This window comes from Chiloscyllium punctatum, chromosome 2 (genome assembly GCF_047496795.1).
Source record: "Chiloscyllium punctatum isolate Juve2018m chromosome 2, sChiPun1.3, whole genome shotgun sequence".
Taxonomy (NCBI): Eukaryota; Metazoa; Chordata; class Chondrichthyes; order Orectolobiformes; family Hemiscylliidae; genus Chiloscyllium; species Chiloscyllium punctatum.
The window spans coordinates 6,817,987-6,836,870 of NC_092740.1; the positions used below are offsets into that span (position 1 = coordinate 6,817,987).

At 42.2% G+C, this 18,884-nt stretch overlaps 1 protein-coding gene across 3 annotated transcripts in view; it reads left to right on the forward strand.

The window, feature by feature from the left end:
- The window catches only part of rictora (RPTOR independent companion of MTOR, complex 2 a), a 238,828-nt gene that overhangs the window by 151,756 nt on the left and 68,188 nt on the right, over positions 1–18,884 (forward strand). For 2 of the 3 annotated variants that reach the window (XM_072593117.1, XM_072593126.1), the window contains exons 14-21: positions 4,908–4,974; positions 7,655–7,735; positions 8,019–8,119; positions 9,806–9,971; positions 10,553–10,624; positions 15,724–15,825; positions 16,365–16,411; positions 17,374–17,509. In XM_072593117.1, the coding sequence (XP_072449218.1) occupies positions 4,908–4,974; positions 7,655–7,735; positions 8,019–8,119; positions 9,806–9,971; positions 10,553–10,624; positions 15,724–15,825; positions 16,365–16,411; positions 17,374–17,509 (772 nt within the window). The remainder of the gene's footprint in view (positions 1–4,907; positions 4,975–7,654; positions 7,736–8,018; positions 8,120–9,805; positions 9,972–10,552; positions 10,625–15,723; positions 15,826–16,364; positions 16,412–17,373; positions 17,510–18,884) is intronic. The other variant, XM_072593134.1, reaches the window with a different exon arrangement.

The following is an 18,884-nucleotide window of genomic DNA, read 5'->3' on the forward strand; positions in this document are numbered from 1 at the left end:
ATGCACTTGAAGGCAATTTATTCTGTGTGAGGCACCATGAGATTTTGTGATTCAAGTGCCATTTTGATAAGGCTTTTACTTTATGACTGAGTTTTACTTCTGTGCCTTCACTAATGTCATGGAAGCAGCACAGCTCTTCTTCCAGAGATAACAATCTTTTCAGTGGCCTCCCATCAGCGCATGTGAAGTTCTTTCAACTCTTTCATGTTGAAACGTAATCTGGTGTGTTTAACATGTGAAGAGGTTAGTGGTCCCAGTAATGATTATGTATATAAGTGATGGGGCAGAAGCTATACAGATTTGGATATTCTTGAAGCCTCTGTGAATTGTTACAACTTGAGGATAGACAAGTCCCCCGGGCCTGACGGGATATATCCTAGGATTATGTGGGAAGCAAGAGAGGAAATTGCAGTACCGTTGGCAATGATCTTCTCGTCTTCACTGGCAACGGGGGTGGTACCAGGGGACTGGAGAGTAGCGAATGTTGTGCCCCTGTTCAAAAAAGGGAATAGGGATAACCCCGGGAATTACAGGCCAGTTAGTCTTACTTCTGTGGTAGGCAAAGTAATGGAAAGGGTACTGAGGGATAGGATTTACGAGTATCTGGAACGGCACTGCTTGATTAGGGACAGCCAGCACGGATTTGTGAAGGGTAGGTCTTGCCTTACAAGTCTTATTGAATTCTTCGAGGAGGTGACCAAGCATGTGGATGAGGGTAGAGCAGTGGATGTAGTGTACATGGATTTTAGTAAGGCATTTGATAAGGTTCCCCATGGTAGGCTTATGCGGAAAGTCAGGAGGCATGGGATAGAGGGAAATTTGGCCAATTGGATAGAAAACTGGCTAACCGGTCGAAGTCAGAGAGTGGTGGTAGATGGTAAATATTCAGCATGGAGTCCAGTTACAAGTGGAGTTCCGCAGGGATCAGTTCTGGGCCCTCTGCTGTTTGTAATTTTTATTAATGACTTAGATGAGGGAGTCGAAGGGTGGGTCAGTAAATTTGCAGATGATACAAAGATAGGTGGAGTTGTGGACAGTGAGGAGGGCTGTTGTCGGCTGCAGAGGGACTTAGATATGATGCAGAGCTGGGCTGAGGAGTGGCAGATGGAGTTCAACCCTGCCAAGTGTGAAGTTGTCCATTTTGGAAGAACAAATAAGAATGCGGAATACAGGGTTAATGGTAGGGTTCTTGGTCAGGTGGAGGAACAGAGGGATCTTGGGGTCTATGTACATAGATCTTTGAAGGTTGCCACTCAGGTGGATAGAGTTTGTAAGAAGGCCTATGGAGTATTATCGTTCATTAGCAGAGGGATTGAATTCAAGAGTCGTGAGGTGATGTTGCAGCTGTACAGGACTTTGGTTAGGCCACATTTGGAGTACTGTGTGCAGTTCTGGTCGCCTCACTTTAGGAAAGATGTGGAAGCTTTGGAGAGGGTGCAGAGAAGATTTACCAGGATGTTGCCTGGAATGGAGAGTAGGTCATACGAGGATAGGTTGAGAGTTCTCGGCCTTTTCTCGTTGGAACGGCGAAGGATGAGGGGTGACTTGATAGAGGTTTATAAGATGATCAGAGGAATAGATAGAGTAGACAGTCAGAAACTTTTTCCCCGGGTACAACAGAGTGTTACAAGGGGACATAAATTTAAGGTGAAGGGTGGAAGGTATAGGGGAGATGTCAGGGGTGGGTTCTTCACCCAGAGAGTGGTGGGGGCATGGAATGCGCTGCCCGTGGGAGTGGTAGAGTCAGATTCATTGGCGACCTTTAAGCGGCATTTGGATAGGTACATGGATGGGTGCTTAATCTAGGATAGAAGTTCGGCACAACATCGTGGGCCGAAGGGCCTGTTCTGTGCTGTATTGTTCTATGTTCTATGTTCTATGTTCTATGTTCTATGTTCTATGTTCTATGTTCTATGTTCTATGTTCTATGTTCTATGTTCTATGTTCTATGTTCTATGTTCTATGTTACTCAACAGACTGCCTAGAACGCTGAGGGATTAGATGATCACAAGTGAAATGGTCTTGTGCTAGTCTGTTTTTTTTCTATTTTGATTCTTTATTCATTTGTGGGTATCACTGGATAAGCCAACCTTTAATGCCCAGAAGATAGTTAAGAGTTAACCACATTGCTGCGAGTTAGCAATGGCATTCCTTTTCCTAAGGAACATCAATCATCCAGAAGGATTGACAGTCGATTGTGGTTACAAATGTTGCAATTTGCAAAGAATAGCGAATGTTGTCCTCTTGTTCAAGGAAGGCAGTAGAGACAGCAATGGTAATTGCAGACCAGTGAGCCTTACGTTGGTTGTGGGTAAAGTGTTGGAAAAGGTTATAAGAGATAGGATTTATAATCCTCTGGAAAGGGGCAAGTTCATTAGGGATAGTCAACATGGTTTTGTGAAGGTTAGGTCGTGCCTCACAAACCTTATTGAGCTCTTTGAGGAGGTGACCCAACAGGTGGATGAGGGTAAAGCAGTTGATGTGGTATTAATGGATTTCAGTAAAGCATTTGATAAGGCTCCCCAAGGTAGGCTATTCCACAAAATACAGAGGCTTGGATTGAGGGTGATTTTGCTGTTTGGATCAGAAATTGGCTAGTTGTAAGAAGACAGACTGTGGGAAATGATGGGAAATGTTCATCCTGGAGTTCAGTTACTAGTGGTGTATCACAACAATCTGTTTTGGGTCCACTGTTGTTTGTCATTTTTATAAATGACATGGTGAGGGCATAGAAGGATGGGTTAGTAAATTTGTGGATGTCACTAAAGTCGGTGGAGTTGTGGACAGTGCGGAAGGGTGTTGCAGGTTACAGAGAGACATAGATAAGCTGCAGAGCTGGGCTGAGAGGTGGCAAATGGAGTTTAATGTGGAAAATTGAGGTGATTCACTTTGGAAGGAGCAACAGGAATAGAGAGTACTGGGCTAATGGTAAGATTCTTGGTAGTGTTGATGAGCAGAGAGATCTGTGTCCACGTACATAGATCCCTAAAAGTTGCCACCATGGTGGTCATAAAGTGCTTTGAAAGGCTGGTCATGGCAACTCCAGCCTCCCCACTCCTCTTGACCCACTCCAATTTTCCTATCGGACCAACAGATCCATGTCAGGTGCCATATCACTTGCCCTCATGTCTCCCTAGAATATCTTGGCACCAAGAACAGCTACATAAGAATCCTACTCATTGACTACAGTTCAGCCTTCAACACCATTATCCCATCAAGACTGATTACTAAACTTAGTGATCTCGGACTAAGCCCCGTTCTCTGCAACCGGACCCTCAGTTTTCTAACCCACAGGCCACAAATCAGTGAAGATTGAGGACAATATTTCATCCTCACTAACACTCAACACTGGAGCCCCCCAGGGGTGTGTACTCAGCCCCCTACTGTACTCACTGTATACCATGACTGCATCGCCAAATACCAAACTAATGCCATTTACAAGTTCGCTGATGACGCCCACCATAGTCGGTCAAATCTCAGATGGTGATGAAATGACTGCAGAGAGGAGGTGGAAGACCTGGAAAAATGGTGCACTAAGAACAACTTAGCTCTCAATGCCAGTAAAACCAAGGGACTCATTATTGACTTTTGGCAGGATGTTACTCCTGTTCCCCTACACATTAACAGCACAGAGGTGGAACGAGTGGAGAATGTCCAGCTCCTGGGAGTGGTCATCATCAATAAGCTTTCTTGGACTGTTCATGTGGTTACAAAGGCATCTCTTCTTCCTCAGGCAGCTGAGGAAATTTGGCATGACAACAAATACCCTTGCAAACCTATATAGGTGCGTCATCGAGATGTATCGCTACCTGGTATGGCAACTGTACCATTCAGGATCGGAGACAGACAATCACAAAGGCCTATGTCCCTTCTATAGAATCCCATCTACCAGGCCCACTATCAAGGCAAGGCCACCAACATTCTCAAAGATCCATCCCACCCTGGCAATGTTTTTCTACAACCTCTACCATCGGGTAGAAGGTACAGAAGCCTGAACACATGCACCAGCTGGCTTTGTTACAATTTCTACCCCATTGTTGTTTGAATACTGAATGGACTCTCAAACTCTTATAATTCGCCTGTACCTGTGTTTTGTTTTTGCTGCTATTTACTTAGTATTTACTATGTATGCTACTAAGTGATCTGCCTGTATTGCTCACAAGACCAAGCTTTTCACTGTGCCTTGGTACACATAATAATACATTCAATTCATTCATTCACCTCCACCACTTCCTCTGGCAGCTTGTTCCATACGTGCACTACCCTCTGCTTGAAAATGTTGCCCCGTATGTCCTTTTAAGTCTGTTCCCCCTCACCCTAAACCTATGCCCTCTAGTTTTGGACTTCCCACCCCAGAGGAAATGCCTTGTGTATTCACCCTATCCATGCCCCTCATGATTTTATAAACCTCTATAAGGTCACCCCTCAGCCTCTGATGCTCCAGGAAAAATAGCCTCAGCCTGTTCAGCCTCTCCCTATAGTTCAAACCTCCAACCCTGGTAACATCCTTGTAAATCTTTTCTAAACCTTTCAAGTTTCACAGCATCCTTCCTATAACAGGGAGACCAGAATGGCATGCAGTATTCCAAAAATGGCCTAACCAATATCTTGTATAGCTGCAACATGACATCCCAACTCCTATATTCAATGCACTGACCAATAAAGGCAAGTGTACCAAATGCTCAGCAGCATTTATAATCCTGTAGATTCACATTTTGTATAATGTGTCTGTGGGGCATGCAGGGCAAAGTGACAATAAGTCATCCTATGAGATAATGTATAGTGCATGTCTCCTTTTTTTTTTGAGATGTCAAGTTTTGAGGTGAGGCAGGAGCTCTTAGTTATAAATCAGGATTGTTTGTAATTTTAATTCACTTAGTGATGTATTTATGAATCATCTTTTACAGACCTGACTTGATGGATAACTATTTGGCACTTGTGCTATCTGCATTCATCAACAATGGACTACTGGAGGTAACAATTATCTTAGCAAAAATGTTTATTTTTGACATGGATATTTGACACTACAAGATCCCTGGTACATCAAAGTCCCTTCCATTGACGTATTGTAACTATTATGGATCTCTCAGAATTGCAGAGAATAATGAGCATGAATGATCATTTGAGCTATGTGGTTCCTTTACAGTAGAATGGAACTTGGGAGTGATTAAAAGGCTGAAAACTAATCTTGAAGGGTTTTGATGATTTATATACAGCACAATATATATCACAGTATGTGTTACAGAAGAGAATTTGTGTGATGTATATGTAATGTTACAATCTCAGCTGATGTTATTACAAGACAAATCCCAAGCTGAAAACTGGCTTGATGGATCTTTTTGTTTTACTGAAGTGGTCTTTCATAAAAATACAAGAATGCAGCACAACATGTAATTTTTGACAATCAAAACATAAATTTATTGTACAAAAGAAATTTTTTTAAAAATTTGTCTAAAACCCAAGTTCAAAGATTTCAAATCTCACAGTAAATTAGAATTTCATTAATCCCAACAGCACTTCTTTATAATACTCACACCAAAGAGAATTCCTTCTTCACTGCTTAATTTAACTATGGCTTCAATTCCTCCTCTTGAGAATCTGATGGTCCCTTCCTTGAATCTTTGTACGACAAACTGAGATTTTCTCAGGGCCAAATAATCCTTTCAAGATTTTAACCAAACGCTTATGGTTTGGAATTTTGAAACTGAGCTTTTAACAGTTCTAATTATCTCCCTTTCTCAGGAGCAACCGTTTGCTTCAGGTAATACTTTGCCTAGCTGCCAAACTGAAATCCAAAAGAAAGCTCAACCTCTGACCTTCTAAACTGAAAGCCTAATGCCCACCAGATACTTGGTTCACTCATTAAAAACTCTACTAATGGAAAATAAATTCCCATTAGCTTCCATAAACCATCTAAGACCTTTCTTTAAGAAATAAATCACCATGACTGCAAATACAAACAGCATATTCATAAAACCCCTTCAGATTCACAGACCAAAACCCATGTGCTACTGGCTGAAAACAAAATTTTAAATTTATTTAATTTTAATTGCTCATGAAATGTGGATGTTGTTAGTTCGGCTACAATTTATTGCCCATCCCAGTTGCCCAGAAGGCAGTTAAGAGTCAATAATATGGCTGTAGGTCTGTTGTGATATGTAGATTAGGCCAAGTAAGAGTGGCAGATACCTTTCCATAAAGGATATTAATGAAAAGACAACTTTTAGAACAATTGACACTGGTTGCATTGTCACCATTAAGGTGACTTCTATTTCCAGATTTTATTGAATTCAAATTCCAGTATCTGTCATCATTATAGAATCCATTCAATATGGAAGCAGGCCATTTGGTCCATTGAGTCCACACCAACAATCCGAAAAAAAATCCCACCCAGACCTGCATATTCCAGGGCCAATCCACCTAGCCTGCACATCCCTGGATACTATGGGTAATTTAGCATGGCTAATCCACTTAACCTGCACATATTTGAACTGTGGGAGGATGCTGGAGCACCCGGAAGCAATCCACGCTGACATGGGAGAATGTACAAACTCCATACAGTCGCCTGAGGTTGGAATCGAACCCAGGCCCCGGGTACTGTGAGGCAGCAGTGCTAATCTTTGAGCCTCCTTGCCATCATGGTGTGATTCAATCCTCTCCCCAGAGCATCAGCCTAAAGTTTGGGATTGCTCGTCTGGTGGTAAGCACTATGTAACTATCTATATAGATAAATCGCAATCCTTGTGTCGCAATAGATGAAGAAGTATTTGCATTTATATAGGGTATTTATACCCAATGAAATGTTTTTGAAGTGTAGTCACTTGCAATGCAGAAAATAGAACAGCCAGGTTGCATAGAGCAAACTCTCTCTCAAGCAACAATGATCGGGTAATTTGTTTCATGATTTTAATTTAGGGGTAAAGATTGATCCAGAGCACTGAGGATGACTCCCCTGTTTTTCAGAATAATAGGATCTGTCCAGCTGACAGACTAGACAGTCCTCCGTTTTATATTGCATTCTAGAACATCTCACCTCTGACAGTGTAACACTCAGTCTATGTTGCTGTGCAGCAACCACTTAGATTTTTCTGCTCATGCCTAAAGTGATATTTGAACCTGCAACCGTCTGGATGAAGGTATAGTGCCACCAAATAAGTTATAAGCAGAATATTTTATTGTGTTCTGTTTAGCATTGTGAGCACCTTGGAGTGAATTGCAAAGGGTTTAGGTAGTTTGAAAAGAGAAAAACACATTTGTTAATGAGTTCAGACTGAAAACCATTTACAAATCTGGATTGAGCTCACCTTAAGCATAAGTTGTATATTTGAAGCATAATGACTAGATTTGGTGTTTAAATTGTAACTAATTGTTGATCTGTGGTGTTCGTTTGCTGTTAGTACACAGGAAACTTAGCAATAACAAATAGCGCACCCCATGCTGCTGGATAGCCAACAATATTGTGTTGATGTTAGATTACATTAGTCAATTAATGTGTCCCAAGTACTAGGTGCACTTTGGTACAGAGGGAGATTATTTTCTATTAAGCTGGAGCTTTGTAAGTGAACATGGTGCTTGGGCTGCAGTAAGGCAACTGCGCATTCTTGTTTTTGTTTTGATTTTTCACCATTGTAATTCATCCTGTCTCTTTCCTTAGAGTCTGGTTGATGTGCTAACAAGCAGCAATGATAATGTTTCTGTGCGGGCCACCATCCTGCTAGGCGAGCTCTTGCACATGGTAAGCGTGAAATTGAGTTGATTCTATCTCTGTATTCCTAACATTGGTCTCTAATAAACAGCTTGGCACACTCTTTCTAGTCTTCTAAAATGTCCTGCAACTAGGCAGGCACTTACCTCCCTAGTCCTGATTACAGTGGGCAATAGCATCTGGTTGCTAGACACAGATAAAAGTCTTTAGAATATGACAGAAGCACCTTGGTTTTTATGGGGTCTGAATGTGATGTTGTGCTTTCCAGAAGTTATTGTAGTCAGGAGAAACATCTGTTTTTATTTTAATACAGGCAAATACTATCCTGCCGTACGCCTACAGCCACCACTTGCACTGTTTACCAACCCTCATGAACATGGCAGCTTCCTTCGATATCTCTCAGGAAAAGCGATTGTAAGTATTATATTTTCCCCATCCACACCAGGCAGTGCAGTATGCATCTCATGATTCAAGGAAGTTGATGCAAAACAAAGCCATTGGTGCAATTGTAGATACTGTTTATAATGTTTAACTGTTGTAATACTGCTATAGTCTGCATGATTCATTGTTGTCTGATGCAAACCATGTACATGCTTTCTCAAGGGAGCTACTTATTAAATGTACTGTCTGTTGTGCGACTGAAACGCAAGTCAAAAGTTTATGAAATTGAGATCCTTCTTGTTGGCTTGAGGATGCTTAAAGTGGAGAGACAGAATTGAGGTGGTTGAGGAAGAGTTTTCAGCCAGCATTCCCACTTGTAACTGCTATCCAGTGGCCTCTGTTTGAAAGAACACACATAGTTAAGAAGGATCTGCTCTGATGTTGTCAGTGTTGATATCTGGTGGGGATGCCTGCAGTGTTACTTGCGACTTGTTTCAGATGCTAGATGGCTAATGGACCATGAGTGAACCATACCCCAGCAAGAAGCAACATCTTTAGCAGGGGCGAGAGGTAAACACAAACTGTGGCATACCTTGTCATGCATGCAAAAGGCTTTCATTGTCCACTGGGAGTCATTTGTACAGCAGCTGTGTATAAGAATATCAGAAAAATACTGTACTTTCATGGCCGTAACAGTTTTTATTCTAACACTGGCCACTGTTATATCATTATATTTTGGACCTGGATACATTGTATTAGGTGGAAATGAGTGCTTCCCTTTTACTGTCTGTGCAGGCCTAGACACTGCCTTACACAGAAAGTATAATACCATGGAATCATAATGTCTTACAGTGCAGAAGGAGACCATTTTGCTGGTTGAGTCCCTGCTTGCTCTCTGCATTAATTTACCAAGTCCAATTCATCCACCCTGTCCTTTTCTTGCCTCCATGTGCATATTCAACTCTCTCGCAAATCATGATTGAATCAATCACTGCTTCAGATCCTCTATTCTTACAGTTCTAAAAGGAAGCTCAACTTGCTTTTGATTCTTTTTGCTAATCATTTTAAATCTATCTCTGCTAGATTCTTGATCTTCCCAGCAATGGCAGACAGGAATGAATATTCCCTTTCACCTAGTTTGTACTGCACACGAGCAGGATTGACACTGAAAAACAGGAAGGAATATTATTTTAAGGAAGACAATTTTTGTGAATTCTTCTAGCAAAACATTGACACCAGCATGTCATAGAATTCCTACAGTGTAGAATTAAGCCATTCTGCCCATCAAGTCCACACCGACCCTCTGAAGACCATCCCACCAATCTCCCTAACCTACACATCTTTGGACTGTGGGAGGAAACTGGAGTACCCAGAGGAAGCTCCCACAGACGCAGGAAGAATGTGCAAACTCCACACAGACAGTCGCAGAAAGGTAGAATCAAGCCTGGGTCCCTGGTGCTAGAAGGCAGCAGTGCTAACCACTGAGCCACTCTGCCTGTGAGTTTGGAGCTTTGGAGTGGGAGTAAAGTTCAGGAAACAATGACCAGGATTTATGATGACTAAAGTCAAATTCCATTTTGGTCATATGATTGAGATTTTTTTTTCTCTAGTATGTTTAACTACAATTGTGTAAGGCCAGTGGCAGGGCTTACCACAAAGTCAGTAATGAAACAATGGTTATTTTCCTCTGATTTAATTCTATTATTGACTTGTGAACAGACGGGCCAGTGCAGCTGTGAATCGTCTGAAGCGTTTTCATGAAATGAAGAAGCGAGGTGCAAAACCTTACAGCCTGTACTTGGATCACATCACACACAAAAATGGCTCCACTAATAAAAGGCGGGATCACCACTTGCGTGTCCAAAAAGACATCTTTATTTTAAAGGTAATATGCTAGATCACATTGCCCGCATGTGGTGAGATATTGGAAATGTAAAAATTAGGTTACAAGTGTATGTTTCTATTCATCTTGAGTAGCAACTGAACTTAAGCTTTGTACATATTTTGACATAATACAGTTTCATCTATTGCCTAAGTAAGCAATTTTGACAAAGGACTGTTCTAATAATTTAATATTTCTGGTGTACAAATGTTTGCTATAAAAGTAAGTCAGTATTCATATTCCATAGTCAGGTGTCTAAGGCACTTGCTAACAGACCATGGAGGGCATGGTACAGGTTGTAAGATAAAATTCCACTTTCATCAAACTGTTGCAAAGAGAAATTGGAATAAAGCTGAATGGACCAACCAACATCCGCTCTTGGTACTCCAAAAAGGCAAATATGCAAACTGCTGAGTCGGTCCTAAAAGACCACCTTCCCAATAGTTGTCGGCTTGTACCATAATTGAGAACACTGTTCCATAGTCTTCTCCGGCAGTAACCTGAAATTGGCTGCCATGTAATGATTCAGTGAGTATGACCAGGTGTTTCAGAATGTATCCTGAATTCATCTTTCTCAACAACAGGCAGATACGCCAGAGGGGCAGCAAAGGATGAGGCTTGAAGTCTTTGCAGCCATAATCAAAAGTGCCAAGAAGGTGATTCACAGAACATAGATACCAGTCTGTTACCAAATTAGATCACTTCCATGTAATTTCAGAGTACTTCCAACGTTCAGTTTGTAGTGCTGAAGACTTGTGTTCCACAACTGGCTGTATCCCAAATCAAGTGGTTACAGTACAACTGAAAACCCTGTCACCTGACGATGTGGAAATTTGTCGAAGTACATCCTGACCTCAAAAGCCAGGACAAATCTGACCAAGCCAATTAATGCCACATAATTCTCCCCTTGATAATCAGAAAGTATTGGAAGTTGTCATTGTACTATTGAAGCTCCAGGACATGCTCATTGGAGGTAGTCCAGAGAACTTCCACAAAGATGATCCTGCGTGTAGTTTTACGAAGAGAGGCTGAATAGGTTTGGTCTGTACTCATTGGAGTTTAAAAGAGTAAAACATTCAAGATTCTCAAGGGACTTCACAGGGAGATGTGGGGTGGAGGGGTGGGGGAGGGGGGGGCTTGAATTTCCCCTTGTGGAAGACTCTAGGACTAGAGGACGTAATCTCGAAATAAGAGGTTGTTTGTTTAAGACCGATGAGGCGGGATTTCTTTGAAGGGTAGTTAGGTCGATTAGCCATGCTAAATTGACCATTGAGTGCAGGCTAGGTTGGTTAGCCAAGGGGAATGCAGTGTTTACAGGGGTCAGGGGTGGGTCTGGTGGGATGTTCTTTGGAGGGTCGGTATGGATTCGATGGGCTGAATGGCCTGCTTACACACTGAAGGTATTCTATCAAACATACACATCACAAGCTTCTCACTGATGCTTAGTTTGGCTTCTAGCAGGGCAATTAAGCTTTTAACCTCATTAAAACCTTGGCCCAAACATAAGGGAAAAAAGACTGAGGTGTGAGTGACAGCTCTTGACATCTTGGCAGCATTTGACTAAATGGAATCGAGGAATCCTCTCCAACTTGAATCCAATGAGTATCAGGTTGCAAACTCTCCCTTGATTAGAATCATGTTGTTTGCAAAAGAAAATGGTTGTGGTTATTGAAGTCAATCACCTCAGCTCCAGGACATTGCTCATTGGAGGCAGTCCAGAGAACTTTCACGAGGCTGATTCTGGGTGTAGAGGAACTGTCTTAGAAGGAGAGGCTGAATATGTTTGGTCTGTATTCATTGGAGTTTAAAAAAATAAAAGGCAACCTTATTGAAACATTTAAGATTCTTAAGGGACTTCACAGGGTGGATGTGTGGAGCCTAAGACCAGAGGGCATCCTCTCAGAATAAGGGGCTGTTTATTTAAAACAGATGAGGAGAGATTTCTTCTGAGGATAGTAATTCTATGGAATTGTTTACGACAGAGAATTGCCAATGCTGCTGAGATCAACAGATTTTTAATCGTAAGGGGATCAAGAGTTGTGAGGAAGAGGCAGGAAAGTAGAGTTGAAGATTCTCAGATCAACCATGGTCTCATTGAATGGTGCAGCAGAGTCAAGGGCTGAGTGGCCTACTTCTGCTGTATCTTATAGTCCAGTGGCCATGGGGTTCTTCAGGATTATATCCCAGGCCCAACTATCTTCAAGTGCTTTACCTTCCCTCCATTGTAAGGTCAGAAGTGGGATATCCACTGTGCAGTGCTCCGTGCAATGTACAACTGCCCCTCAATACCAAAGTTGTTCATGACTATGGGATAGGAGCAGATGGTATGGGAAAGTATTTAATTGGGGGAGGAGGAATTATGATGCTATTAGGCAGGAACTGTGGAACATAAATTGGGCTAAGATATTCTCTCAGAAATGCATAATAGAAATGTGGAGGTTGTTCAGGGAGCACTTGTTGATAGTGCTGGACAGGTTTGTCCCACTGAGGCAAGGAAGGGATGGTAGGGTGAAAGAACCTTGGGGGTGACAAGAAATGTGGAACATCTAGTCAAGAGGAAGAAGGAAGCTTACTTAAGGTTAAGGAGGCAAGGATCAGACGGGACTCTAGAGGGTTACAAGGTAGCCAGAAAGGAACTGAAGAATGGACTTAGGAGAGCTAGAAGGGGGAATCAAAAAGCCTTAATGGGTAGGATTAAGGAAAACACCAATGTGTCCTACACTTGAGGAACAAGAGGATGGTCAGTGAGGGTAGGGCTGATCAGGGATAGTGGAGGGAACTTGTGCCTTGAGGAGGTGGGGAGGGGGGTCCTTAGTGAATACTTTGCTTCAGTATTCACTAGTGAGAGGGACCTTGTCGTTCATGAGGACAGCGTGGAACAGGCTGATAAGCTGCAATAAGATGTCAAGGAGGAGGACGTGCTGGAAGTTTTGAAAAACATGAGGATAGATAAATCCCCGGTCCAGACGGGATACCCCCACAGTTATTACGGTGAGCAAGGGAAAAGATTACTGCGCCTTGGACGATGATCCTTGCATCCTCACTGTCCACTGGAGTAGTACCAGATGATTGGAGGGTGGCAAATGTTATTCCCTTGTTCAGGAAAAGGAATGGGGATAATCCTGGGAATTACAGACCAGTCGGTCTTATGTCGATGATGGGCAAATTATTGGAGAGGACTCTGAGAGACAAGATTTGATTATTTGGAAAAGCATAGTTTGATTAGAGATGGTCAGCACGGCTTTGAGAGGGGCAGGGGGTCATGCCTCACAAGCCTTACTGAATTCTTTGATGTGACAAAATACATGGATGAAGGTAGGACAGTGATGTGGTGTATATGGATTTTAGCAAAGTGTTTGATAAGGTTCCCCATGGTAGGCTCTTTCAGAAAGTAAGGAGGCGTGGGATACAGAATTGGCTGGCCCATAGAAGACAGAGGGTGGTAGTAGGTGGAAAGTATTCAGCCTGGAACTTGGTGACCAAGTGGTGTTCTGCAGGGATCTGTTCTGGGACCTCTGCCCTTTGTGATTTTTATAAATTACTTGGATGAGGAAGTGGAAGCGAGAGTAAGTAAGTTTGCCTGTAACGCAAAGGTTTGTGGATGGTGTGGAGGGCTGTTGTACGTTGCAATGAGACATTGACAGGATCCAGAACTAGGCTGAGAATGGCAGATGGAGTTCAACCTGGAAAAGTGTAAAATGATTCATTTTTGAAGGTTGAATTTGAACGCGGATTACAGGGTTAAAGGCAGAATTCTTGGCAGTGTGGAGGAACAGAGGGATCTTGGGGTCCGTGTCCATAGATCCCTTAAAGTTGCCACCCAAGTTGATAAGTCGAAGAGTGTGATGCTGGAAAAGCCCAGCTGGTCAAGCAACAACCAAGGAGCTGGAGAATTGACGTTTCAAGCATGAGCTCTTCATCGGGAATGAGGCGAGTGGCCTAAGGGGGCTGAGAGATAAATGGGGTGGGGCTTGGGGGGGGGGGGGGGGGAAGGTAGTTGGGAATGTGATAGGTAGATGAAGGTGGGGGTGAAGGTGATAGGTCGGAGAGGAGAGTGGAGCAGATAGGTGGGAAGGTAGATGGACAGATAGGACAGTTCAAGAGGGCAGTGTTGAGTTGGAAGATTTGATCTGGGATAAAGTGAGGAAACAGGTGAAATCTACCTTGATACATTGTGTTTGGAGGTTCCCATGACAGAAGACTAGATGTCCCTCCTCCAGGTGTCGGGTGGTTAGGGTTTGGCAGTGGAGTTGATAGGGTTGTTAAGAAAGTGTATGGTATGTTGGCTTTCATTAGCAGGGAGATTGAGTTTAACAGCCACGAGGTTATGCTGCAGGTTAGACCACTGTTGGAAGATTGTGTTCAGTTCTAATCGCTTCATTATAGGAAGGATGTGGAAGCTTTAGACTTACCAGGATGCTGCCTAGACCGGAGGGCACGTCTCATGAAGAAAGTTGAGGGAATTGGGGCTTTTCTCGTTGGAGGGAAGAAGGATGGGTGGTGACTTGATAGAGGTGTACAGGATGATGAGAGGCATAGATAGGGTGGATATCCAGAGACTTTTTCCCAGGGCAGAAATGGTTGTCACAAGGGAGCGTAATATTAAGATGATTGGAGGAAGATTTGGGGGAGATGTCAGAGATAGGTTCTTTACACAGAGAGTGGTGGGTGTGTGGAATGCATTGCCAGCAGTGGTGGTTGAGTTGGATACATGCGGGACATTTAAGTGACTCGGATAGGCACATGGATGATAGCAAAATGAAGGGTATGTAGGTTAATTTGATCTTAGAGTAAGATAAAGGGTCGGCACAACATCAAGGGCCAAAGGGCTTGTACTGTTCTATGTGCTGCAGAACCTAGACAATATCCAGGCTTACGCTAATAAGTTGCAAGAGTTACACAAGTACCAAGAAATGACCATCTCTAACAAGAAAGAATCTAATGATCACACCTTGATCCTCAATGGCATTACGCCAGCATAATCATCCTGAGGATTACCATTGACCAGAAACTGAACTGGATTAGTCATATAAATGCTATAAGAACAGATCAGAGGCAAGAATCCTACTGTGAGTAACTCACTCCTGACTCTAAAGCCCATCCATGGTCTGCAAGGTATAAGTGTGATGGAATGCTTACCACTTACTAAATGAGTGCAGCTCCAGTCCTCAAAGCTTGACATTATTGAGGACCAAGTGGTCCACTTGATTGACAGTCCTATCCAGAGCATTAATCATTTGTTGCCTCCAGCACAGTGTAGACCAGAAAGATACACTAGGATTTCTTCAGTAGTACCTTCCAAACCTACCTGTGCAACAGAGGTGCTAGCATACGGTAAACACCAACGGTCCACAGCAATAAAATGTTTTCACTTGGAACTATCTAACCATCCCTTTTCTGTTACTGGCTCAAATTCCAGGAGCTCCCTCTGTAACAGCACTTTGGGTGTACCTACTCCAAATAGAACTGTTGTTCAAGAAGGTGACTCACCTGTAGTAGCATTTGCCAAGCTGTTCCAGTACAGATAGCAAATAACATCTACCTGGCTATGTAGAAAATTGTCCAGAAATATCCTATGTGCAATAAGTGGGTCAGATTAACCCATGCAATAACATTCCTTTCCAACTTACTCCAGTATATACTGTTCTTTAGATTTAAAGCAGTTTTTTGTTTCATTGTTATCCCTTTATATGGTGATTAGTATCCATATTCCCTGTCATATGTTCTTTCTCTACATTTGTAAATTGTTTTCTAGGACACAGAAGAGGCAATGATGCAGAATCTACGAGATAGCGATGTCCTGAATAACAAGGACAACCTGAGGTGGAATTGGAACTTGATCTCCACCATTCTTAAGGTAGATGTCTGAAGAAATAATTGGGACTTGAGCATTTTGTCTACTATCTTTAAATTTGATATTAAATATTGTAAAGAGGTCAATAGGCAACTTAGTCTGAGTTTGAGATTTCCAGCATCCACAGTTCTGTTTTCTTTTGACCATGCTGTACCTAATTTCATGCTCTACCTGTCCTGGGAGTATTTGATGGGGACAGTGTAAAAGGAGTTTTGCTCTATATCCAATCCATGTCATAACCCAAGTTAGAAAATCAAAGTGTGCTCAGATTATGATACTAAGCTACCAATCAGTTTAGGGCTGTGTTAAAGACTGCTCAACAAAAAAAGGCAGATAGTTTGAAAAAGGGGAGAAGAGAAGAATCAAAATTAAATATAGTTATGGGCCCAAATAACACATGTTTGCTATTTAGAGAAGTGACAGATTCCAGAGATGGCCATGATTAAAGCAGCAAATATTTCCCTGTGACCTACCTCAATATATTCCAAATACACGTGATTTTGTTTAAGATTAACACCTTATCCATGTCTGTCCTGTTACAGTGGCCAAATGTAAACCTGCGAAACTACAAAGATGAACAGTTACACAGGTTAGTTTGGATTGTGTTGGTGTTCCATACTAGAAGAGATAGGCAGTTCTACCGACAAACAGTATGTAAGAATTTTTTAACAGAATAATATAATGTTTCTTAACAGGGCCATGGCCCCAGTTAAGTTGTGTCTCTGAACATTGATATTTGTCAAACCACCTCCTCACCATATTTCTCATTTTCACTTTCTCTCCCTCTCAACTTTCGATCATACTTTCCCATCATGTCCCTCTGTCTCACTATCCTATTTTCTTTCCATATCCCACAGTCCCACTTTCCCACCACCTCACTTACATCCTGTCATTCTCATCAAGCCAGCCTGTCACCATATCTTCAACTTCTCCCTTTCACTAGACTCCACAACCTCTCAACCATTTCCTTACATCTACCTACCTTCTCAGCATGTTCCTCAGTCCCACCAGCCTACATTTTTACCATAACCTTCAACCAAACATATTCTCTCACTGTCCTTCGACCCTTTCACTTAGAAATGTAAATGATTGCCTCTTAATCTTTTTTTATACCTGACTTTTCAAGTTCTATCACTGGGAACTTATTCTATTCCTTAACACCCCTTCAGCTGAAAAGTACTCATTATCTTTGACATTTTAAAAACTTGTCTTACTGTTTGAAGCTTTCACTATTAATAACAATTCCTTCAGTCTGGATTAGACTGGTGCTGGAAAAGCACAGCAGGTCAGGCAGCATCCAAGGAGCCCTTCTGCCCGAAACGTCGATTTTTCCTGCTCCTTGGATGCTGCCTGACCTGCTTGCTTTTCCAGCACCACTCTCATCCAGACTCTGGTTTCCAGAATCTGCAGTCTTCGTTTTTACCTATAACAATTCCTTCAGTCAACTAAGTATTGTAAACTTGCTGCTGAATTTAAAATCATTGAACCCTCCCCCTCCTCCTCTGCCCAGTTGTGTGTTTCTTGTTGATTATTGCGTCTATCTTTATTTAGGTTTGTGCGTCGATTGCTATATTTTTACAAGCCCAGTGGTAAGCTGTATGCAAACATGGAGCTGGATCATGCAATGGGAAAGCAGCTGACTGTAGTGGGCTGCCAATTCACTGAGTTCCTTCTTGAATCTAATGAGGTGAGCTCGCCAGCTTCTTACTCTGACCGTACAACAAATAATTTTTGTTTAGAATATTCCAAACTTACGCTTACGAATTCTGGTTCTGGTCACATTATAGGTAGGAAGTAAGCACAGAAGAAAGGGTGCACAGGAGATTTGCCTGGGCTGGAACGTATGAACTATTAGGCAAGATGTCAAATGTGGGTGGCTCAGTGGTTAGCACTGCTACCTCATGGCCCCAGGGACCTGGGTTTGATTCCTGCCTTGGGCAGCTATCTGTGTGGAATTTGCATGTTCTCCCTGTGTCTGTGTGGGTTTCCTCCCACAATCCAACAATGCAGGCTAGGTGAATTGGCCATACTAAATTGCCCATTGTGTGAGGTGCATTAGTCAGAGGTAAATATAGGATAGGCGAATGGGTCTGGGTGGGTTGCTCTTCGGAGGGTTGGTGTGGACTTGTTGGGCCGAAGGGCCTGTTTGCAAACTGTATGGTATCCAATTGCATTGTGCTCTCAAACAATTACTGCACAGAACTGTGTTCACTTATTGGGAAACCTAGAGGAATGGTTCAAATTGGAGGGAGTGAGAGAGAGGATGAATTATTTTGAAGTACGTCATTTAAGGAATTTGGTTTTTAAAAGTCTAATTTGTAGAAAAAAGGAAGATTAAGTGAATAGAGGAGTTCCTCCGTTTAAGACTGAGAAAGACTGTGTTGAAGTTCGAGTTGGTGTTATGACTGTGATTTTTAATACAAGTACAGATGCAGAGGAAGCCTATACATTATATCACTTTCTTCAAGTACATAGGGTTAAGAGGAAAATGCAGAAGAACAATTTTCTTTTATCAGCAAAATGTAGAAACATGACAATAGTGAGATGAGTCAGAGGGATAAGCTCTTTAAAATGGCCATAGCTTACTTGTGTTATCTTTGTATTGAGAGAGAGATTTAAAAAGCCTTCCTATCTAAGAAGAAATATCTAGTTTTAGAATTAGCTTTAATGTCACGTCCTCACATGAATACAGTGAAAAGTTTGCAACTTGCCACTTATGGCACAATCTTAGGTACAAAGATACCTAGGTCCAGATTTTTAATACAAATTAATAGGAATAAAATAGAAAAATACAAAATCATAAGAATAAAATAGAAAAGTGAAGGAACAACAAGTTCAAAGTTACAGTCCTTCCACGCCAGTCCACACACACCTAGCTTCCAGACTACAAAAGGATTTTTAAAAAGTCCAACTTCCAAAGAAGGGGTCTACAAATACACATACAAGGTTTTTGCAAGGTCCCGCAGCCAGAAGTCCTCACTCCTGGCCCTGCCTCCCCTGTCGCAGCAAAAGATCTTGAGTCCATGCTGCAGGCCTACTGCAGCCAGGAGTTTCCTTCTGGG